At 45.8% G+C, this 22,948-nt stretch overlaps 2 protein-coding genes across 2 annotated transcripts in view; one reads left to right on the top strand and one right to left on the bottom strand.

Annotated features, from left to right (window-relative positions):
* On the top strand, positions 1 to 12,555 carry LOC118093197 (cytochrome P450 2W1). Its single transcript, XM_035132117.2, has 9 exons — positions 1 to 289; positions 2,393 to 2,555; positions 4,158 to 4,307; positions 5,647 to 5,804; positions 7,341 to 7,514; positions 8,574 to 8,715; positions 9,557 to 9,741; positions 11,369 to 11,510; positions 12,161 to 12,555. The coding sequence occupies exons 1-9, from the start codon at positions 92 to 94 to the stop codon at positions 12,349 to 12,351; spliced, it is 1,503 nt and encodes a 500-aa protein (XP_034988008.1). The 5' UTR covers positions 1 to 91; the 3' UTR covers positions 12,352 to 12,555.
* Positions 12,556 to 14,391: 1,836 nt separating this feature from the next.
* The window catches only part of VWA3A (von Willebrand factor A domain containing 3A), a 52,706-nt gene continuing 44,149 nt past the window's right edge, over positions 14,392 to 22,948 (bottom strand). Inside the window, exons 31-36 of the mRNA XM_035130788.2 lie at positions 21,500 to 21,644; positions 20,972 to 21,123; positions 19,831 to 19,957; positions 16,709 to 16,806; positions 16,225 to 16,288; positions 14,392 to 15,540 (exon numbers count right to left, since the gene is read on the bottom strand). Coding sequence (XP_034986679.2) covers positions 16,240 to 16,288; positions 16,709 to 16,806; positions 19,831 to 19,957; positions 20,972 to 21,123; positions 21,500 to 21,644 — 571 coding nt within the window. The 3' untranslated portion in view covers positions 14,392 to 15,540; positions 16,225 to 16,239. The remainder of the gene's footprint in view (positions 15,541 to 16,224; positions 16,289 to 16,708; positions 16,807 to 19,830; positions 19,958 to 20,971; positions 21,124 to 21,499; positions 21,645 to 22,948) is intronic.

Below are 22,948 nucleotides of genomic sequence, written 5' to 3'. Positions count from 1 at the left end.
TATAAAGCTCAGAACCAGTGGACAGATCGGGGCAACTGAATATTTTCTCCCATTCTTTCTGGAGAAGCAACTTTAAAAATAAAAATAAAAGATGCCTCTGTTAAATTTCCTCCTCTCTTCCCCTGCCTGCATCTGCCTGCTGTGCCTGGTCTTCTTCTTCGCATCGCTCTATTTTCCAAGGAGCTTCAGAAAACCGACTTTTAAATTCCCACCTGGTCCGATGCCTCTCCCAATCATTGGCAACCTACATTTGATGGATATGAAAAGGCAGGACAAATCCATATTGAAGGTAGGGAATGAAATTGCTTCATATAAGTTGTGCTTTTGGTCCCATTGTGCAAATTCAAGAGAGGATTAGGGAAGAGGGAGAAGTCTAATTTGGTTTGCATTCAGAGGTGAACTTAACCAAATTCACACATTCCAAAAGAATGTGCGAACTGAAATCAACACTTTTTTCTACATACTTTTTTTCCTTTTTGCAATGCAGTTCTCCAGCTAAGCTACCGTTATGCATGCATATATTATTGAAAACATACAGGAAAGTATTGTATTTGGCTGAATCGCATGCAAAAATGTGTGTATCTGTCAAAACTGCATACAAAAAAAATCTGTTTATTGGGAGAATTTTTTTTTACTAAAATGCTGCTGAATTTGTGTAAGGATCTTCTGCAAATTGCTACAGAAATGCACAGAACTGAATTTGAAATTGGGAAACTGAGAAACCGAGAGAACTGATAGTTGACAGATTTGCCCATCCCTAGTAAATATTTATATTTCTGGCATACATTTGTTTTAAATCAGTTGAGTAAGATAATGCTGTGCTTCAGGAGAAGCACCAATGCAATCACACGTTGGTTCGAGTTTAACACAGTTGTTTTCTCTTTATGTGCATATTCTCTACGTATTTCATCTATTTTATTTATTTTTGTGGAATTACTCTAGAGTAAACAAGGAGTGGGTTGCAGTTGTGCACTTTGAAATGGGTCTTCCTGCATTACTCCACCAGCCCCCCCATTCAATAATTAATTAAATTTGCTGTAACTGTGGGGGCTTTATATATTAAATTGACAGCTCCCATCCCCTGCTTTAGCAAACAACTGATGTAAAGAGAACTCACTGTATAATTATGTAACATGCATTTGGCTCCAAAGAGGCAAAGTGTTTGTTTATATAATCCTTTTTGAATAGGGATGGCGGGGGAGAGAGTTTGCCTTTAAGGACAAACTTACATAACTGGCATTTGCCAAAAGAGTATGAGAGCCAAAACACAGCCACTCTTCAAAATTTGCAGTTTTCCAGATTTTGCAGTGGACTTCACCAGCCAAATCATGTGCAGTGGCCAGGGGCCCAGCAGAGGTTCCTGTTTATACCTGCATTAAGCCATGTCTAGGCACTTAGGCATTCAAGAATGTAAATACAGTCGTACCTTGGTTCTCGAACACCTTGGTACTTGTACGTTTTGGCTCCCGAATGCCGAAAACCCGAAAGTAAGTGTTCCGGTTTTCAAATGTTCTTTGGAAGCCAAACGTTCGATGCGGCTTCCATGGCTTCCGATTAACTGCAGGAAGCTCCTGCAGCCAATCAGAAGTCGCGCCTTGGTTTTCGAACAGTTCCGGGAGTCAAACGGACTCTCGGAACGGATTAAGTTTGACAACCAAGGTACCCCTGTCTTATTTGTACTAAAATGCTGTTAAGTTTTCATGAGGACTTTTTTAAAAAAAATTGCGAAGTAATATGGAAATGTGAAGAACTGAAGATCAGAAAAATGAGAAACTAAGAAAAACTGAAACTGACAAGACTCTCTGGTCCCCAATGCAGAGCAATTGGTTATTCAGTCCATCCTTCGTGGGCAAAAGTCTTCTCCAAATATGTAAATGTCAAAGAATAACTATTCATCAGAAGCTGAGTTCTCAACTGCCTTCCACTCCAACAGGATGCCATGCAGCCTGTTCTATCCAAATCTCCAAGAATGCTTCAGAAAACAAGATCCATCTTCATGGAGGGAGGAGCTGATGATGTTATTCAAGTCATTCTCGTTTGCCTCTGTTAAGGTGTAGGGATTTGAGGGCGATTCGGTTCAGTTCACATTTAAAGACAAACCAAGCAATCCCTACTCTGAAACAATACTTGAACCGAAACAGTTACCCTTCAGAATTTGAACTTCTCCAAATTTTTCAGTCAAGGAATGGGTCCCAAAAATGCATGTACACACATATTGTGTGTGCATAAGAATGCATGCATTAACAAGCAGAAATACCCCCCAAAAATGCATTATATTGGAGGGAAATGCTTTGTCCAAAGTGTAAATTATTGGGCAAAATTATAGGAGAAATTTGCAGCAGCAACAAGACCATTTGAAGGTACTTTGTTATAACCCCTACTTACCTTTCAGCTTGCTGAGAAATATGGCCCGGTGTTCACCCTCCATTTTGGATTCCAAAAAGTAGTAGTGCTGACTGGCTATGAAGCTGTGAGAGATGCCCTTGTGACCTTCACGGAGGACTTTGTGGACAGGCCGCCAATCCCAATATTTGAAGAGATTCAGCATGGAAATGGTAACCAACTGTCATGGACTGGCTGGATACAGAGGAATGGGGGGGAGGCACCAGCTGGGGAACCCCCAAGGGAACCTCCAGGGGTAGAAGGCTCAGAGCCAGGGGGTTGTTGGTGGGATGACAATGAGGGAAAAGAGGGAGCACAATGGGAGGAGGAGGTGTCAGAAACGGCAACAGGGTTGAGTGAGCAGGAAGAGGCTGTGGCAGAGAGCAGTCCAGACCCAGAGGCAGGAGAGGAGGGTGGTAGATGAGTTAGGCTGCTGGAGAAGCCAGTCAATCTCCCCCTCCTGCTGTGACCAGCTCCCCTCTCCCAGAACACGCAGAGAAAAGAAGAGGGTGGTATAAAGAAAGACAAGACGAATGAGTCTTAGGCTGCTGGGGAAGGAACCTTAGAGAGCGATGGTCAGTCCTTGCAGCTGTTTCACTGGGGCAAGAGTTGCTGTGGTCACTAGGCCTGTGCTGTTTTGGTTTCTTTGACTAAAGAGTTCACTGACAGTAGTGGGTTTTTTTTTATTCCTGACTCCTCCTCCAGACATTGACTAAACACAATTGCCTTAATTCTTGCTTTTATTCAAGTCCCTTATAAAGTTGTGGCATGCTTTTGTAAGGCAATCAGCAGCTTGTGAGAAGGAGGGGGGCTTTGATGTTAGGATGCTTGGAAGTGCAGGAGGAATGTCAGGTGGTAGAGGAACCAACCCCCACGGCAGGTCGCCAGGAACAGATAAGACAAGGAAAAGAAAAAGAGTTTGGATTTGATATCCCACTTTATCACTACCCAAAGGAGTCTCAAAGCAGCTAACAATCTCCTTTCCCTTCCTCCCCCACCACAAACACTCTCTGAGGTGAGTGGGGCTGAGAGACTTCAGAGAAGTGTGACTAGCCCAAGGTCACCCAGCAGCTGCATGTGGAGGAGCGGAGACGCGAACCTGGTTCCCCAGATTACGAGTCTACTGCTCTTAACCACTACACCACACTGGCTCTCACCTTACCATCTGCTTTTTATTCAACATTTACAGAGAGAGGCTTGGGAATGCAGCCTCTCGGAATAATGACATTATCCCAAGTGACTCTCCACCTCCCCTTCTCTCCCACTTCCTCATTCGTCAATAGTAGCACCCCCTCTATGGTTGCCACTTAGGGCCATCTGTCTTTGAGCTCTTTGCTCTCCTATTTTTAAGGCTCGCCGGGTTCTGGGAGATGGTGGGTCTGGAATGCTTTCTAGTGATAACGTGTCAGCCAGCTGCTCCAGCTCTGCCTCTTCCTCCTCTCCCATTATTTCCCAGCTTTCCCCCTCATCTTCCTCTGAGCTGTGACCTCCCTCAAACTTCTGTTGTAATTCTGAACTGTTTTCTTCTTCTCTGGAAGGGTCAGGCTGGGAAGGCCGTCTCCACCATTCCTCCTCTGCCCAGTCCCTGAGAAGAACAGTGGTTCTGGTGATAGATAGATGATAGATAGATAGATAGATAGATAGATAGATAGATAGATAGATAGATAGATTTAGGGAAGTCTGATGTATCTTTAAAAAAACAACCCCAAAGCATTTCACAGAACTCTTCCCTGATTCAAATGAGCAAGACCAAGTCTTAATGTCTACCCCAACAGGGGTGTTTTTTTCCACCGGAGAGCTGTGGAGGACTACCCGAAGATTCACCATGGCCAGCATGCGCAATCTTGGCGTGGGGAAGAAGCTCATAGAGAAGCAGATTAATGAAGAACTTGGTTTCCTTGTAGAGGACATTAAATCTTTTGAAGGTGAGTTTGGAAAACCTAGGGCAGGACCAGCTGCACAAATATAAGATGGGGGGCACCTGGCTTGCCAGTAGTACATGTGAAAAGGATCTTGGGGTCTTACTAGACCACAACCTTAGCATGAGTCCACAGTGTGATGCAGCAGCAAAACAAAACAAAAACCTAATGGTATTTTGTGCTGCATCAACAGAAGTGTAGTGTCCCAACCAGGAATGTCATAGTACCACTCTATTCTGTCTTGATCAGACCTATACTGGAGTCCTGTGTCCATTTCTGATCACCACAATTTAAGAAGGATATTGAAAACCTGGAACATGTGCAAAGGACGGCAATGAAGATGATAAAGGGTCTGGAAACCAAGGCTTATGGGGTAATTGGGTATGTTTAGCCTGGTAAAGAGAAGATTAAGAGGAGATATGAAAGCCATCTCCAAATAAAGGGCTGTCACATGGAAGATGGAACACGCTTGTTTATCCTGCTTCAGTGCCTAGCACCCAATTACTGGCTTCAAGTTACAAAAAAGGAGATTCTGACTAAACATTAGGAAGAACTTTCTGACAGTAAGGACTGTTTGACAGTGGGACAGACAAGAGGTGGTGGACACTCCTTCCTTGGGGGGTTTTAAGCAGAGGTTGGATGGCACCTGTCATGTATGATCTAGTTGAGATTCCTTCCTTGCAGGGGGTTGGATTAGATGACCCTCAAGGTCCCTTCCAGCTCTACAATCCTATGATTCTAAGTCAGAGTGACTGCTCAAAATACCCAACGTTGTCTGATCTTCCTGCAAACAAGCGAGGATAAATGCTCAATGAACAGATTGTCCCAAGTCTCCGAGGTGTGGGTGCCCCTAGCACACATGTGCATGAGCATTAAAACACCAAGTTGTGCCCAGCTTACCATTTCACACCCTGCAGCTACTGAGGGATGTTTTGAACCACTGATAATAGCATTGATCCAAGACAGGAGGTGGTGATAATGGGAAAACTGGCTCGTTTTGTGGCAAGGATCGTTGCACTAGTTGGGTTCTTTATCCCTTCCAACTCTATAATTTCCCTGGTAATGGTACCGAAACACTGCTGCACTTATGTGCACAGCGAGCAACTGGTTTTATAGGAAAACCATACTGGAGAAATTATGGACCCCACAGTTATCACTCCCTCCCTCCATGAACTTTTCTTCCCTCTTGACTTCTATGATTCTGTGATTGACTTGGCAAGTGGCCGCTGTTCCACTTTGGAATCTCTAGCTACTGATCTTCATTTATTGTTGCGAACAATGAGGTTTCAACTCCTGGCTTCCACCAGAACTTGTCCCTGTTTTATTCTCGGTTTCCTCCATTTAGGTGAACCTTTCATTCTCAGAACCTTTAACACCGCCCCAACCAACATTACTTTTGCTCTGCTGTTTGGAGAGAGGTTCGACTACAAAGACCCAGTATTCATCACTCTCCTAAGACTCATAGACGAAGTGATGTGCCTTCTTGGATCTCCATTCTTACATGTAAGAAAACTTTGTAGCTGCTAATTTGTACACTTATGGGGTAATAAACTGGAAGGAATTCCAAACTAGATGTGCTGAGCTGATTCCCCATTCAATAGAAAGTAAGAATGGTGGGTTTATTTATTACATGAAAAAGAGTGGCATTTCCCCTGGGAGCTGTAGTTTGCTAAGGGGGCCGATCTCACAGTTACCTGCACCCTTAAAATGGTGTCACAGTGCCTTAAATACATGATGCGGATGTGACCATAGTCTAATACTCAGTTTCCCCCTGTTCTACGTCCAATTTGCTAGCCATTGTGGTCTAAATCACAGAGCCTAGGGCTTGCTGATCAGAAGGTCGGCGGTTCGAATCCCTGCGATGGGGTGAGCTCCCATTGTTTGGTCCCAGCTCCTGCCCACCTAGCAGTTCGGAAGTACGTCAAAATGCAAGTACTTAAATAGGAACCGCTGTGGTGGGAAGGTAAATGGTGTTTCCGTGCACTGCTCTGGTTCGCCAGAAGCGGCTTAGTCATGCTGGCCACATGTCTGTGGACAAACACCGGCTCCCTCGGCCAGTAAAGCGAACTGAGCGCTGCAACCCCAGAGTCGTCAGCGACTGGACCTACCTTTACCTTTACCTTATACCACGTTAGTTCTCTTTAGCATGTAAGATACTCAAACTTGAGTGTAAGACATATTCACACAATGTGTTAGGTCCCATCTACATCATACATTTAAATCACTGCTATGGCAGCTTTCAGTTTTTGTGTGAGAGATTAGATTTCGTCTCAACTGCTTCTTGGGTTACAAAGCTGAAGGTTAATAGCAAATCCATGCAAAATCAGAATGCAACACACATTCACTTTGGCCTATAGATACCTGATCCAAGAGAGGGGAATCCAAGACTATTATAATCCCAGTCCGGGTTAATTCTCATTGGAATCCAGGGGGCTCCAACCTCTTTTCGTCACAAACAGTCCTGTTTCCGTTCCGCTGCAGTTCAGTTCCCCCAAATACTATTTTAATCATCTTGCTGTCTACCATTTAACACAGCTGACATATTTTTTCTCTATGTGGTTAGTTACAAATTTAAGCTAATTGGTGACATTTCCCCCCTATACCATTCGTTTCAATGCAAAGGCCATTTATTTTGATTCTGCTGAAACACAATTTAAATCGGGCAGGGGTGCAGAGTGTCTGTCATCAGTTACATACCGTTTGCAAACTGAAAACAGCAACAACAGCAAATACTGTACCAACTGGTATTCGCTGGATTGATTTCCATTTCGCACGTGGGTTGAATAAGCAGACATCAACCATTTCTGCTTCTGTTTCGATTTTCATTGGAATTCTCTGACATCCCAACTCAGGGGCAATCCTTCTTCCTGAAGACTCTGGGGAGGGGTAAGACAGTCACAGGAATATCTATTTCCTTGGACAATCCTTTCCCCCAACACAACCCTAGTGAATGACTTTTGTCTACATTACTTTTCAAGGTAACTAACATTTATTTCACCCCCCTCCCCAACATTTCCCCCTTAATTTCCTCCTGACTAGCTGTTTAATTTCTACCCGTTCCTTGGATTTTTTTTCAACACTCACAAAATTCTACTGAAGAGGATCGAAGACGTCCGCCTCATTATAAGGGAATACATCAAGACAAGCAAGCAAGACATCAACGCCAACAACCTCAATAGCTACACAGATGCATTGGTCTTCAAGCAACGAGAGGTATTTTGCTGATTCAGGTTTCAGGAGCTCAGAAGTCCCCTACTGCAGGGGTTGGGAATCTCAAACCCAGGGGCCAAATGCGTCCTTCTATCTGGCCCTTGGCACTCTTGCCAGGCTACACCTCCTCCTCGGACCACCTCACACTTTCCACCAGCCCTATTGTCCACCATCTTTGAATGGTTTTGCCTGGTCAGAAGATGGGGCGGAGTCTGTGTACAAACTAGCCTACTGTACAAAAACAAGCAATACAGTCATGGCTCTGCCAGCTTTCTGCTCTGGCCCCATCCACTACGGGCATGAGAGCCAGTGTGGCCTAGTGGTTAGAGTGTTGGGCTAGGAGCTGGGTGGCCAGAGTTTGAATCCCCACTCAGCCATGAAGCTCACTGGGTGACCTTGGGCCAGCCACTGCCTCTCAGCACAGTTGTGGGGATTAAATGTGTATGCCACCCTGAGTTACTTGGAGGATAGATGGGATAGAAATGTAATAAATAATGCAATAATAAATAGATAATGTGGCCCTCGAAATGTTTCTCCAGAAATGAATGCGGCCTTCAGTCTGAAGTCCCAACTTTGGGACTTCAAAACACCCAATCACCTGTCATCCTTGTCCCCGATCCCCACACCTGTTGGATTTGGCCTGAGGCTGGATCTAGACACATCAGAAAAGCATTTCAGGAAAACGCATTGTAAACCTCAAAGCGGGAAATCTTGTCGGCAAAAGACGGAACTCCACAGCGCCATCTAGTGTCACGCTGTTATAACACGTATAAAACGCTTTTCCTTTACTAATTTAGCTGAGTCCTGAGAGGCTATGATCCAATTAAGAATTGGGCTTCTTGAGCCAAAAAGGCCCCTCACCCCCAGCCTCTCTAGTCCAGCATTCTGGTCAACAAGACGAATCTGTGTGTCAGAAGTCCACAAGCAAGATGTGATACCCCTGGTTGTGTTCCTTAGCAACTGAGTGCCAGATGTATATATTTCCACCGATACCTGTGTTATTAAGTAGAGTGAGAGTATTTTTGTCTTTAATTTCAATCATGTGTTCTACCACCTCCTCAGGATACGACTAAGCGAGAGAACCTTTTTAATGATGACAACCTCATCGCTTCCATCCTGGATCTTGTCATGGCTGGAACAGAGACCACAGCAACAACATTACAATGGGCCATTCTGCTGATGATGAAGTACCCAAAGATTCAAAGTGAGTGGCCAGTTCATTCACAGTCTCCTCCTCCTGCTACTGCTTCTAGATCAGGTATCGGCAACCTCCGGCCCATGGGCCAGATACAGCCATGGAAGCCGTTTATCCGGCCCATGGGCCGCCTGTGAACCGAGCCACCCACTCGGTAAGTCCCATGTGTGCTGCGGTAAACCGGCACAACGCGGCGCGGGGACTCACCGAGCGGCGCCAGAAATAGCAACTATGCAGCTGCAGAATCAGAGAAACAGAGAATCATAGAGTTGGAAGAGACCACAAGGGCCATCCAGTCCAACCCCCTGCCGAGCAGGAAACACCATCAAAGCATTCTTGTGGACATGCGCAGAAGCCATTTCTGGTGCTGCGCTGCCCATTTCCAAAATGTCCGCAGCCCCAGAATCGCTTCTGCGCAGCTGCGGACATGTGCAGAAGCCATTTCTGGTGTTCCGGACATGGGCAGCGCGGCACTGGAAATCGCTTCTGCGCCTGTGTGGCCCATGTCCGGCCCACGGACGATAGTCCGTGGGAATCCTCCAGCCCATGGGCCCACGGAAATTTCTAATGCGTTTCTGACCAAGGAATTTTGACCCCAAAAGGATAAAAGAAATCCAGGAAAACCTGTGGATCAGAAAAAGCACAACAAATTAAGGTTTTTACTAAGGCTGCTTATTTGTTTACAGTGCTACATGCAAGTCCAGCTGTTTTGGATACCTGAATCTGCGGTGTGTACTGCAGTGTGAATCTGTGGTGTATTCCTCATGTTTGGATAAGTGAATTATCCAAGGCTGGAGTAGCTGCAGGTGCAAGGAATTTAATTGCACCCTGTTCTTCGGTTTTGTTGCAGAAAAGGTTCAAGAGGAGATTGGGCGGGTTGTGAAACCAGGACACTGGGCCACATACGATGACCGGAAAGACATGCCCTATACCAATGCAGTGATCCACGAGGTGCAGAGATTTATCACGCTGTTGCCGCATGTCCCACGCAGCACATCCGTTGACACGCATTTCAGGGGCTACTTTCTCCCAAAGGTACCTTCTCCAAAGGTGCATGCCTGATTTTGCATGCTGAGGGCACTTCATTTCACTTTAGCATTGTTCAGTTAACTCTAGTCAATTTTAACACAGCTGAGCTGCTCTTGGGCATGACTTGTGTTGTGTTCTCCCTTTCCACCTGCAGGTTCCTCACTTGATGGCAATGTAATGCCATGCTGACCCTGACATGCATGTGTGAATGAAACACATGCTTTCTTGTGGGTCCATTCACACATGCAGCTCATCAGGGGTTGAGGCCATATAACGCCGGTCTTGAAAGACCTACATTGGCGCCCAGTATGTTTCTGAGCACAATTCAAAGTGTTGGTGCTGACCTTTAAAGCCCTAAACGGCCTCGGTCCAGTATACCTGAAGGAGCGTCTCCACCCCCATCGTTCAGCTCAGACACTAAGATCCAGCTCTGAGGGCCTTCTGGCAGTTCCCCCACCGTGAGAAGTGAGGTTACAGGGAACCAGGCAGAGGGCCTTCTTGGTAGTGGCGCCCGCCCTGTGGAACGCCCTCCCATCAGATGTCGAGGAAATAAACAAGTATCTGACTTTTAGAAGGCATCTGAAGGCAGCCCTGATTAGGGAAGTTTTTAATGTTTGATGTCTTATTCTGCTTAATATTCTGTTGGGAGCTGCCCAGATGGGCTGGGTATAAAATAATAATAATGATGATGATGACGATGATGATGATGATGAAGGCAACATGCATGTGGGAACTAGCCCTTGGTCAAGTCATGTTTCATAGAATCAGAGAAGTATATAGTTGGGAGGGACGACGAGGGTCATCTAGTCCAACGCCCTGCAATGCAGGAATCTTTTGCCCAATGTGAGGCTCGAACCCACGACATCGATATTAAGAGTCTCACGCTCTACCGACTGAGCTATCCCAAGCTGCCATCCTGTACTGGCCCTAAGAAAGGCACCATAGGTGACTGACTAGCAGAGGGCCTATGAAGGGGAAACTGCAGTCTATCTTCTGTACAGTGGTACCTCGACTTACGAAGATGATCCGTTCCGTGGCGCTCTTCGTAAGTCAAAGTCTTCGGTTGCCGAAGCACCCGTTCTGCACATGCGCGAAGCATGATTTGCCGACTTCGGAAGTCGAAACCTTCGGAAGTCGAGTCATTCGGATGTCGAGGTACCACTGTATATCCGTTCCCTGCTGAGTGCATTTGTGAATGTTTGTGTTTGCCTGCCCGCCTTTACATCCTCAAGTTGGAAGATTCAGGACAGATAAAAGAAAGTACATCTTCATGCAACATAATGTTAAACTATGAAACTCTCTCTCCCCTCCCCCCAGGAGGCAGGAATGACCACCAACAAGTTTGTTAAGGGTGCTGGGAATAGTAGCTCGGGGTGGGGTGCGGACTACAGTTCCCAGGATTATTTCAGTGGAAGTGAGTGTGCTTTAAATGTATAGTGTGTTTGTAAATTGCAAACTGGGCAGGTTCCCTTTAACAAAATCCTTAAAGGATAAAGTATTTTCCATTGCCTTATTACATCAGTGCAGGAGCAGTCCTGGTCAATGAGACAGCAATAGTCAAGACTCTAAACCTGATTTTCTCTCATCCCTGCTTACAATTTCCACCACCTCCACCCCATGCTGTCTGATCCAGGGAACGATGGTGATTCCTTCGCTCACTTCAGTGCTTATGGATCGAAGTCAATGGGAGACCCCTCACGAGTTCAACCCTAACCACTTCCTTGACGCCGACGGGAAGTTTGTCAAGAAAGAAGCCTTCATGCCTTTCTCCTTAGGTACTTAAAGGGGTTCGTTCGTCTTGGTGGCATAAATCTGTTGAAAAATTATCAGCCCCCCTGTGCAGTGTTGTGATGGGGCAGGAGAAATGTTCCCTTCTCTGCAGCTCTGGAGCCCCCTCTCGTGGTCTGGAACAAGTAACTCCCTTGTATTGGGAGGAAGGGGTGTGGTTATTGCCAAAGCATTTATATGGCCCTATATGCTGTTCCAAGTGTGATCTGTTTGTATCTCTTATAATTCTTCCAACACCCTTATAAGGCTGGCCAGCCCTTTGAACCCCATATTGCAGATTAGGCTGAGGTGAGGGATGACTGGATCACTCTATTTATAGCCAATGCCAGTTTTGCATGTACAGTACATTCACAAAGGGCCTTCTTATCCTGTTTCCACACCATAATGAGATTTTGAAAACTGCATTGTAAATGTACTTTTCCCACAAACATAGTCTTGTGTGCGTTTTACCCTAAAATGTTTTTTGTAGGCATTTCCCCACCCCATAATATATGCATTTTTGAACACAATTCTTTTTAATTGTGCCTTTTGGTACATTTTCTAAGCTATGTCACACGATTCAGAGAAGTGCAAAGGCGGGAGGGATCTTTTCAAGGCGTGCCAGCAGTCAACTCCCAATTCTTTTTTGGTTTTGCAGGGCGCCGAAATTGCATCGGCGAGAGCTTGGCCAAGATGGAACTTTTCCTGTTCTTCACGGGCCTGCTGCAGAAATTCACTTTTCAACCGCCACCAGGGCTTACGGAAACTGACTTGGACTTGACCGTTCCTAAGACGACCTTCACTTTGAGGCCGCAACCTCAGCTGACTTGCGCCATTCCCCGGGAGTGAAAAGAGGACATTGCGATGAGATAATCCACACACAAGAAGGGGGTAACCCCCAGAGGAAAAAACCTCAAGTAGAGCATTCCTTTTGGTGGAGCAGGAACTGATGGATCAGTACCTTAGCAAAGCTAGAATTGCCATGGGGTGTATGCTTGAGAGGAAAATGCAACTGGTCCCAAAAAACGTGACTTTTTCCATGCTTGTCATACTTTTAAATATACGCGTAACAGCTTAAGCATGTGGGAAAGCAAGCTTTTGCTAAAAGGGTGAATTCGATGTTAGAGATCACTGCGAAAAGGATTGTGAAAATAAAATTATAGGTACCATCATGCCTTTATACAAACCTATAGCGTGCCCACACTTGGAATACTGTGTGAAATTAGGGTTGTTGCACCTCAAAAAGGATATTGTAGAGCTGGGTAAAGGGCAGGAAAGCACAACCAGGGTGATTAGAGAGTAGAGGAACTCCCCTGTAGAAAAAGAGGCAGGGTGTTTGGGGCTTTTTAGTTTTGGGAAAAAAAGGAAAGTATTCAAAAGATCTTAGGTTTTGTTTCCCTTAATCGTTGCTGCTTCCCAGAGGCGGGATACAGTGGTACCTCTACTTACGAATTTAATGGATTCCAAATGCACATTCGTAAGTCGAAAAAAATTGTAAGTCGGATCCCATAGGAATGCATTGGGAGAAAAAATTCGTAAGTCGAAGCAACCCTATCTAAAAATTCGTAAGTAGAAAAAATCCTATCTAAACCGCATCCAAGATGGCGGACGGAGCTCTGTTCGTAAGTAGAAACATTCGTAAGTATGCAGCACTCAACACCAAAACCCTTTCTCACTTCCCAATTCAGAGACTCTGCTGCCTCCCTGCTGCTAGTCTAGGTCACAGCAAGAACTTTCCCACAGCCTTTTCTGCTAATAAATTTACACTCGGGGTTCTAAAATCCACAATTACTGAGTCCATTTTGTTCTCATATTCTGTTGTCCCAGGACTACACTTCCTGCCTATTTTGGATCTAGAGTCACATTAAAATTTATTAATGGAAAAGAGACTAAGGAGAGGTATTCCAGCCCCTTGGTTACAGGTTCACAGCAGATTCAACAATACTGAAGATGCTTTGGAAAAAAAACAAGGAACAGAGATTATGATGGTTGTAAGAAGCCACATGGAGAAGAAAGGTTTATCGTACTCCCAACATCTTGTTTTCAGATCATGATTTATGGCTTCAGCCAGGGTAAACTTATTTGGGTGGTAACCCAGATGCTTGTGTGCCTTGTCTATTCAGAAAGTGGGGGTGATAATCAGATTCCTCATCTGTGGAAGCAAAAGAACTGGGACATAAGCAGACAACACCCTTACCCTAACCAAACCAGGGTGGCAATAGTGAAAATGAGTGAAAAAGGAACCCTTCTGTAAGGTGACAAAATTCAAAAACTATATTTATATAAAAAAAGAGGCTGGATGGCTATCTGTCGGTTGCTTTGTTGCTGCATGCCTGTGAAGTGTTTAATGAAGGGAAGAGGCACTTCACAGAGCCGTTTGCCATTAAGAAGTTCTCCTGGGATGCCTATCACCTATGCTGCTCACTCACCCACCTGACATTGTTTTCACGCTGGAGTTAGCATGACGACAACCTTGCATTTTTATGTATATAGGAAGATAAATAAATAAGCTAGCTAAACAAAAGCTTTGACATTGGCATGGTTTGCATCTGCCACGCCAAGTATCAGGTGAAGCCATGACAAAGTCATGTTTCAAACCGCCAGCTTGCTTCAAAATGGCAGCCAGCATCCCAACGTTGACAAAACTTGCCACTCCCACCTCAGGAATCCTTGTGCCAAATCTGACAATGATCTCTTAAGAAGTGTTGAAACACATAGAGAACAAATAGACAAACTGTTCCCCAAAATATAGAGTAGATAATATATTATTATTATTATTATTATTATTATTATTATTATTATTATTACCATTACAAAACCTCACAACATGCATTCTTGGCTGTCGTTCTAACCACCACCCTTTCCCTAATTGGATGACCAACTGAGACATTCAACAGTCAGAAAAATACAATGGTTTATTGAGTTTGGAGACTCCAGTTTGTTCATAACACTATGAAGATTTTGTTCCTCTCCTTTGCAAAACGCTAATGTGGGTAAAATATATGTTTAACCAGAAACAGGAGTTGATATCCAACCAAGTCACACTCAGAAAAGCCCCACACAAATCAGTGGACTTATATAACTGAAATTATTTTTAAAGGGACTACACCGGCCAGCATTGGATCCCACCCATAGCTTTACACGATATCGAAAGAATGTGGGCTTCTATTAATGCAGAGCACTTAATCAAAATCACAAACTAGCTGGGTTCATCTTACCAAGGACCAGAGGTAGTATTCTTTTAAAAAGATGAATGGCAAAACCTTCCCAATCTTTCTTTGGAGAGAGAAATAAAGGGAGAAAGAAGGGTAGAGGGGGGCACACACCATATGAAGAAGGCAAGCCATTTTTCACGTGGCAGTTACCAAACAGTACAGCTGGTTTCCATCAACATATGTCACATTGCCTTGGTCCCATTTCTAGTGCCAATTTCACATGACTGAAAATTCACCTCAGCTTTAAAACCACATGGATCTGTGTCAGCGATCATGGGTTCTGTGCTTCCATTTTGCTCCTTGGCTTCTTAGCCTAGGAGGAGGACAATTGGCACCTCTATTTGATACGGCACCCAGACTACAATGTTTCGCCCTTCTTTATGAGAGATGGTTTGCAGCAAGCGTTTGAATTGCATTTCCTTGAAAGGCTCCTGAGATCAGCCCAAAGCTTTTGAAATGCACTCAATTCTTTACAGGCCTCTGGGCAAGCCGCAGCTGAAACAAGCAATTAAGGAACGCAGTGCTACTCTCATTCAGATGCTGTCTGATCATACTCAAGTGCCTAATTGTTTTTTTCTAGATCAAACTGGGGGATCAATCAGGCACGTGTCTGCTGGATTTTGGAGTCACTCACGCTGCCCCCCCCCCCAGTTTTGGATGGCACAAATGTTTGAGGGAAAACACAAATCGGAATGAAAACCCAGCTGCCTGAAAGGTGCACTCGTTTTCATTGAAGGATGTGTGGATTCATGAAGACACATTTGCCATCCCGGATATGGAGCCAATAATGTTCCATGAAGTCCTCCTTTGCTGTCTCCGTGTCCTGTTAAAACAATGACAACATTCCTTAATAAAAGCTGGTCAGGTGATGGGAGTAAACTTTCTGCCCAATACCCCGGTGCAAAAAGCAACTAAAATCTGAGTGAGGTTTTGCCTATATTCATGGTTACATAAAAAGGTAAAGGACCCCTGACTGTTAAGTCCAGTCATGAACAACTCTGGGGTTGCGGCGCTCATCTCGCTTTACTGGCCGAGGGAGCCGACGTTTGCCTGCAGAGTTTTTCCAGGTCACGTGGCCAGCATGACTAAGCCGCTTCTGGCGAAACCAGAGCAGTGCACGGAAACGCCGTTTACCTTCCCGCCGGAGCAGTACCTATTTATCTACTTGCACTTTGACGTGCTTTCGAACTGCTAGGTTGGCAGGAGCTGGGACCAAGCAATGGGAGCTCACTCTGTTGTTGGGGGGGGGGGGTTCGAACCGCCAACCTTCCGATCGGCAAGTCCTAAGCTCTGTGGTTTAGACCGCAGCACCACCCGTATCCCTCCAGGAAAACACATATACAGTTGATATTTCGTCAGTTGGTAGAGCATGAATCTCAAGGTCATGGGTTCAAGCCCCACATTGGGCAAGATTCCTGCATTGCAAGGGGTTGGACTAGATGACCCTTGTAGTTCCTTCCAACTCTACAATTCTATGATTTCAGAATATTTTTAAAAAGTATTATACCTGGAGGCAACTGTTTCAGGGGCAGCGGTCCTTCTGGTTTACGTTCCTTTTTTCTAATAGTGATCTAATAAAAGAAATAGGAGACAATGGATTTCTTTTAATTAACTAGTTTTATATTTGATATAAATATCAAAATATAAAATGTTGAAGCAAATGGTGAACATAAAAAAGCACACTTAAATATGAATACATTTTACAAAATTTGAATAGGAAGAATTAAACTAAAAACAGGGAGCCCAGGTTCCAAGATTTAACTATGTTTGGTGTGAAGAAGTACATTCTTTTGTCTGTCCTGAATCTCCCAACATTTCAGCTTCATTGAATGCCCACAAGTTCCAGAATTAGGTATGAGAGAGAGGGAGAAAAACCTTTCTCTATCCACTTTATCCATGCAATGCATGAATTCCTTCCTCAGCAGGGAATTAGTGGCCATTGTAACAAAGAGTCATGTTTTAGGAAAATTTGCCAACAGATAGCCACTCACTTAAAGAACTTGGCCTGCGTTAAATAGCTCCTAGCTTTTGCGATTTCATCCACAAGTTTCTTTAAATCATCTCCTTCAAACAAGGGGAAAGCTGGATCCTGAAAAAAGAAATAAGAATTCATGTGTTTGGATGGGTGGAAATTTATCGGTAAAGAAAATAAAAAGTTTTTACAAAATGATGTAGAAATGTAGAGAACTGAAAAGCAGAAAAATGAGAGAAACCAAACTGGACAGATCTGACTAGCTCTAATCTCACCTCACTTTTCATAGGCACAACTATGAACCAGAAAATTAGAGAATTGATACGTGTGTCTATCTGCAGATATGCCCTGTGCTTGCCTTGCCCTCTTAAATTGGTTCATCTATGTGTACATAGATGGGACGCGGGTGGCGCTGTGGGTTAAACCACAGAGCCTAGGGCTTGCCGATCAGAAGGCTGGCGGTTCGAATCCCTGTGACGAGGTGAGCTCCCGTTGCTTGGTCCCTGCTCCTGCCAACCTAGCAGTTCGAAAGCACGTCAAAGTGCAAGTAGATAAATAGGTACCGCTCCGGCAGGAAAGTAAACGGTGTTTCCGTGTGCTGCTCTGGTTCACCAGAAGCGGCTTAGTCATGCTGGCCACATGACCTGGAAGCTGTACGCCGGCTCCCTCGGCCAATAAAGCAAGATGAGCGCCGCAATCCCAGATTCGTCCACGACTGGACCTAATGGTCAGGGGTCCCTTTACCTTTATGTGCATACAAACAGGTAGTGCCCCTGCTTAAATGGGCAAGGGGAGGATCCGAGGGAAGCCTATCCCGCTCTGTTGGCTCCGCTCCCTGACACAGCCCAAGTCCCCCCGCCTGCATCCCCATTTGTCACAACGGGGTGCAGGCATGCATCCAGTGCCTGATAGGCGGTGGGGATTTCTGCCCCCACCACCTATCAGGAAGGGCACGGCAGTTCCAGTTCCCACGTCGGGGTCCCAGTGAAGCCTCTGCTGTCCCACAACAATGACACATCAAGGGGGGGGAGCAGACTTGTCTTTTTTCTTAAAATAAAAAAGTGAAGCGGGATAGAGATAGAGAAATGACTGTTCCTGAAGGGGTATGGGAATGTTTATGATATTTATTTATCTTGTTTTTCTATTGCAACCAGGGAAAGCTGATTTAAGGGGGCATATGGCTTCATAGAGAATTCATAAAATATATGTTATAGGAGAAGGTAATGCTGAATTTGTCAGGAGGAAAAGGGAGACTTTGCTCATGTATGGTGATGGGAAAAATAAGAAAGCAAAATGTTTTTGAAGTCTGGTGATAAAGTTGATTGAGAACACTTTTCCAGTTAAACCCTAAACCCAAACCATTGTAAAATTTACTGGATTCAGTAAAAATGGTTATTACCCTGGATAAGCACAAGGCAGCTTCACATGTAATTACAAATGCTAGAAACGTATTTGCTATATTATGGAAGGGTAATTTTTTTTATAAAAAAAGCAACTAATAAAACAGAGTTGATTAAGAAAATATGGGATCAATCTGAAATGGCTACGCTTACAGCAGTTGAACACATCAAAAAAATAGGCATTGGCATTAGAGAGATGAGAACCTGTGATTCAAAATATTTTTAAAAGTCACTTGGAGTGACTTGGAGTCATTTATAGGAGTCTATAAAGGTTAGGTTTTTTAAGTGGATTACTGCTGGTAGAGACAAACCACATGTGCGTTGTCCCACTTAAGTGTGAGCAAATCACATACAACTGTGTACATGTGCGGTGCCGGGAAATAAATAATTCAGACCCAGAAATGGAGGGGGGGAAGCTGGCGAGTCCTCGTCGCTCACAAGAAGACCCTCCCTGGAGCCTGAAGAGGATGTCAGTGAGGGCAGAGGAAGACCCAAAGAAACCAGTCATATTCCTATGTCAATTTGTTTGTGGTTGGCAAAGCCAGAAGGGAAGCCTCTCCTCCCACAAATAACTCGCCATGTGAAACTGCTCAAAAAAGCAGAATGAGCAATGACCCACCCACGTGGCTGTTTGTGCTTATGAACTGGCCAAAAGCAGGCCCGTCTTAGCCATAGAGGCTAGTGGCGCGGCGAACCATGGCGCCGGAGGGCGCTGGAGGGCGCCAAGTAAGTGCAGGGTTCCGGCAGTCTGGCCAGGACTGCGCTCCACGAGCTGAGAGGCTGTGCCGCGTCTCTCTCCTTCTCTGAGGACTCCGCGCTGCACCTCCCTCTCCTTTCCCCCGCGCTGGACTCTGCTCAGTCGAGCTTTGCCACCAGCGCATGCACAGCGCCCAAGCGGCTCTTGATGGTCCCGTGGTGCGGACGCTGGTGGTGAAGCTCGACGGAGCAGAACCCAGCGCTGGGGAAAGGTGAAGGAGGTGCGGCGCGGAGTCCTCGGAGGAGAGAGACGCAGCGCATCCTCTCAGCCCGTGGAGCGAAGGGCAGAGGCGGGTGCCCGGAGCCACGTCTCTTTGGCTGGGGCTCCTGCGGGGCGCAACCAGCCAGGCTGATGGCTCCTCCTCCTCCTCCTTCACTGCCACCTCCTCTCCCTTGGCTGCAGGAATCGCCTCACCCGCTGCCCGCCAAGCCGCTGTCGTCAGGCAGCGGGTGAGGAGGCAGCGCCCTGGAGCCTCGCAAGTGAGTGCGGGCGGTCTGACCAGCACTCCGCGCTCGGAAGCCAGCCCCCAATCTGGATATTGCTTCCATTAAAAAGAAAAAGAAAAGGGGGGGAGGTAGAGGGAGCGTCCGCAGGAGCCCCAGCTAGAGAGACGCGGCTCTGTGCGCCCGCCTCTGACCTATGCTCCACGAGCTGAGAGGCTGCACCGCGTCTCTCTCCTTCTCAGAAGACTCCGGGAGGGAAACATGGGGGGGGGGCGGGGCGCCAGAGGGATTTTTGCACCATGGCGCTGGATACCCTTAAGACGGCCCTGGCCAAAAGGCACTCTCCGGAGATTTTCTTTCTTGAATAACAGGGAGAAAAAAACCTGTTATTTGTTGACGGGTTGGGGGTACATATCAAGATTCCCATGCTTGCCTTAGCAGCTCAAAGGATCAGACAGACTTTCATGGTACAACATGGGATCCCATGTGCCAGGATTCGGAGTGCAAAATAAGGTAGAGATGCTACATCAACTCAACGTACATCCTCGTCCTTAAAGCCTTCTGATAGTAGCCGATGTGCTGCCATCTGTCCGTCCACATCCCCATGGCACCGATGGTAGCGCCCACCCGTCTGAAAGGCCAGTTTCTTAAGAAAGTCATTAGCTCCGCTGTGAAAGACAAGAGGGATTTTGGGGGGAGGGGGGAAGAGTTCTTTGCATTATCTTTCAAATAGGTTTGGATGTTATCATCACATCTCTTCTAAGAAAGTCATTTCAATGTGGGTGACATCACTGCTATGTTGCATCAGCCCTGCCCAGAGAAATAATTCACATTTGCTTGTAACTTTGGGTTTCAGATCAAACCAAGTCCCTGGGACCATTAAGAGTGAGGTTCGTTCTTGGCTTTTGTTTAGTAAGCACAAAACAAGTAGTTAAACATTTAAATGAATGCACTTTATTAAAATAATATTGGACCCCTCTGGTTTTCTATTCACCCATATCTCACTGTTAGCGAGCATTCTGAGCATGTTCAGGCTGCCTGGGTTTCTCCCTGACCCCGTAAAGGTATGCCTCTCTCTACCTGAAGGAGCGTCTCCACCCCAAAAGTTCTGCCCAGACACTGAGGTCCAGCGCCAAGGGCCTTCTGGAGGTTCCCTAGCTGCAAGAAGCCAATTTACAGGGAACCAAGCAGAGGGCCTTCTCGGTAGTGGCACCCGTCCTGTGGAACGCCCTCCCATCAGATGTCAAAGAGAAAAATAACTACCAGACTTTTAGAAGACATCTAAAATTTTAATATTTAATAGATTATTTTAATATTCTGTTGGAAACAGCCCAGGGTGGCTGGGGAAACCCAGCCAGATGGGCAGGGTATAAATAAATTATTATTATTATTATTATTATTATTATTATTATTATTAATAATAATTGTTATTGCTAGTTCTGTGTACCTTGAATTTTCCCAAAGCCTGTGCATGGATGATACAGTTTGAGGAAACTTTGGAAACCAGTGCAGCTCCAGCCCTAACCTTAGGGACCATGCAGTTTTAAGTGGGAATGGAAGACCTCGTGGAAATGGAGAACACTCTGTTCAATTGCCAGTTTCATCCATGTTTTCCCCTATGTCAACCCAAAATAAGATTAGAAGGCCAACTTTTTTTCCCAGCAAAGCAAAGCAAAGCATACCTGTCTGAGCAATTAAACGAAATAGTGTGGATTATAATTGCTCGTTTTTTCAAAAGAATTTCAATTTCTTTCAGGACCAAACTGCAGCTGGTGTCTGGTTTTCCATCAGTCAGAACATACAAAGCCTCAACGTCCGGAAGGCTGAAAGCTCTCTGAAAGAGCAGAATGGCATAACCTATATAATCAAGCTATGCAGAAGCACACTATGGTAAACTATAGTTCACCCCACAGGCAATCAGGGGAATAATTGGCTCTTTCTAGCTGTCTATGCTTCACAGCTTTGTTTGCACAATGCTAAACCTAACACTTCGAATGGCTTAGTCACTGCCCTTCCTCCAAGCTCAACATGTCACAAACAAAATGGTGGACTCTCATTTGGAATCTTCTAGGAGGTGGAAGCTTCCAGCAGAACAGAGATGGAGCCACAGTAATAGCTGCATGCCAGCTAGAGGTCTCCAGTAGGGAGACACCCGCTCTCTGCCACAGGGACCCTGGTGCACACAGAATGCTCTGCCCTGCTTAACAAACCCGCAAAGCCTTGAGAATGGATGTATTCCCATGAGCGTGAAATGTTGACAGCCACTGCACAGCGTCATGGCATGCTTCGTTTGTGGCCTCCACAAGGCACTCCTGCCAAACGTCAACATCTTCGGCAAAGCTGACGAGACTGAACCTGATGAGAAAGAGGTGTGTCTGTCAAAACATTAAGCCAGCTAAGGCTGCCATATCAACCACGGAGCTGAGAAAAGCCCAGCTTTCAACATTCAACTGGGATGCAAAATCTGTTGGGCAAAAGAAAACATTTAGCTCCATCCACAAGCTTTTTGCTGTGAAATCTGGCTCTTTGTATTATCTAAGCTGGTTACCTAATGCCCAGGCAGGTGTTCCCGAGGCTGTAGTTAATTTTCTGCTAGAAACAAAACCACTGGGTTTGGTCTGGACATTAAAATGGAGGTTATCATTAAACATGGCTGATGACACCCAGCTCTCGCTCTCTTTCTCCTTTTCATCCAACACAGGAGAAGCACCAGGGGCCTAATCCACTTCTTTGTCCAGTTTGTCGCAGGATCTCCCTCTGCCATTTGTGTGGTGGCTATTGTGTGGTGCTTGACCTTGCTATGGTTAACTGTTGGTCGCTGTATTCAGGGCCCGGTAGGAATTTGCCCAAGGGACACATTGGCTCTGTCCTTTGGTTTCACCTATCTCATAGCAATTGTTACAACTTTGGTGGTTAAGGCATTGGGTAAGTCTTCAGTGGAGAGGAGGTTGTAGCCTGCAGGTGTATCTCATTAAAGGGATCCAGGAGAAGCTGCTTCTGTCCAGAAGCCCAGGTGGGGGCTACGGCCATAGCACTCCTCAAGATGGCAACCCTGCAAGGGGTACCTACTTGATGTGTGTCATTAGGTCCTCTTTGCCTTGGGTTGACCCCAAACAGTAAACCTCAGTAGGCTGCCTAGGTAAAGGGACCCCTGACCATTAGGTCCAGTCGTGACAGACTCTGGGGTTGCGGTGCTCATCTCACTTTATTGGCCGAGGGAGCCGGCGTACAGCTTCCGGGTCATGTGGCCAGCATGACTAAACCGCTTCTGGCGAACCAGAGCAGTGCACGGAAGCGCTGTTTACCTTTCCACTGGAGTGGTTCCTATTTATCTACTTGCACTTTGACATGCTTTCGAACTGCTAGGTTGGCAGGAGCAGAGGGACTGAGCAACGGGAGCTCACCCCGTCGCGGGGAATTTGAACCACCGACCTTCTGATCGGCAAGCCCTAGGCTCTGTGGTTTAACCCACAGTGCCATCCGCACCCCAGTGCCCAATGCCTTGCCAAACCCTTTCATCTGTAATCAATAAAGTTGTGGCCTGATTTGACCTAAGCTACGTGTCCTATGTAGTCACTGGCGTTGGTCCTGGGGGGTAGGGGCGCCTGATTCACGCAATGATGCTTACCTCACTAAGGCTTGCACAAGAGTGTTAAAAG

Source organism: Zootoca vivipara, chromosome 14 (assembly GCF_963506605.1).
Source record: "Zootoca vivipara chromosome 14, rZooViv1.1, whole genome shotgun sequence".
Classification (NCBI taxonomy): domain Eukaryota; kingdom Metazoa; phylum Chordata; class Lepidosauria; order Squamata; family Lacertidae; genus Zootoca; species Zootoca vivipara.
Note: the sequence above shows the minus strand (reverse complement) of the source record. Positions and strands in the feature narration are given on the sequence as shown.

What these genes read in the sequence shown, in the direction of transcription:
- LOC118093197 (XM_035132117.2), top strand. Translation starts at nt 92, where the DNA reads ATGCCTCTGTTAAATTTCCTCCTCTCTTCCCCTGCCTGCATCTGCCTG. An exon ending in TGGTCTTCAAGCAACGAGAG is followed by an intron (nt 7,515 to 8,573) that starts GTATTTTGCTGA and finishes CCACCTCCTCAG; the next exon opens with GATACGACTAAGCGAGAGAA. An exon ending in GAAGTACCCAAAGATTCAAA is followed by an intron (nt 8,716 to 9,556) that starts GTGAGTGGCCAG and finishes GTTTTGTTGCAG; the next exon opens with AAAAGGTTCAAGAGGAGATT.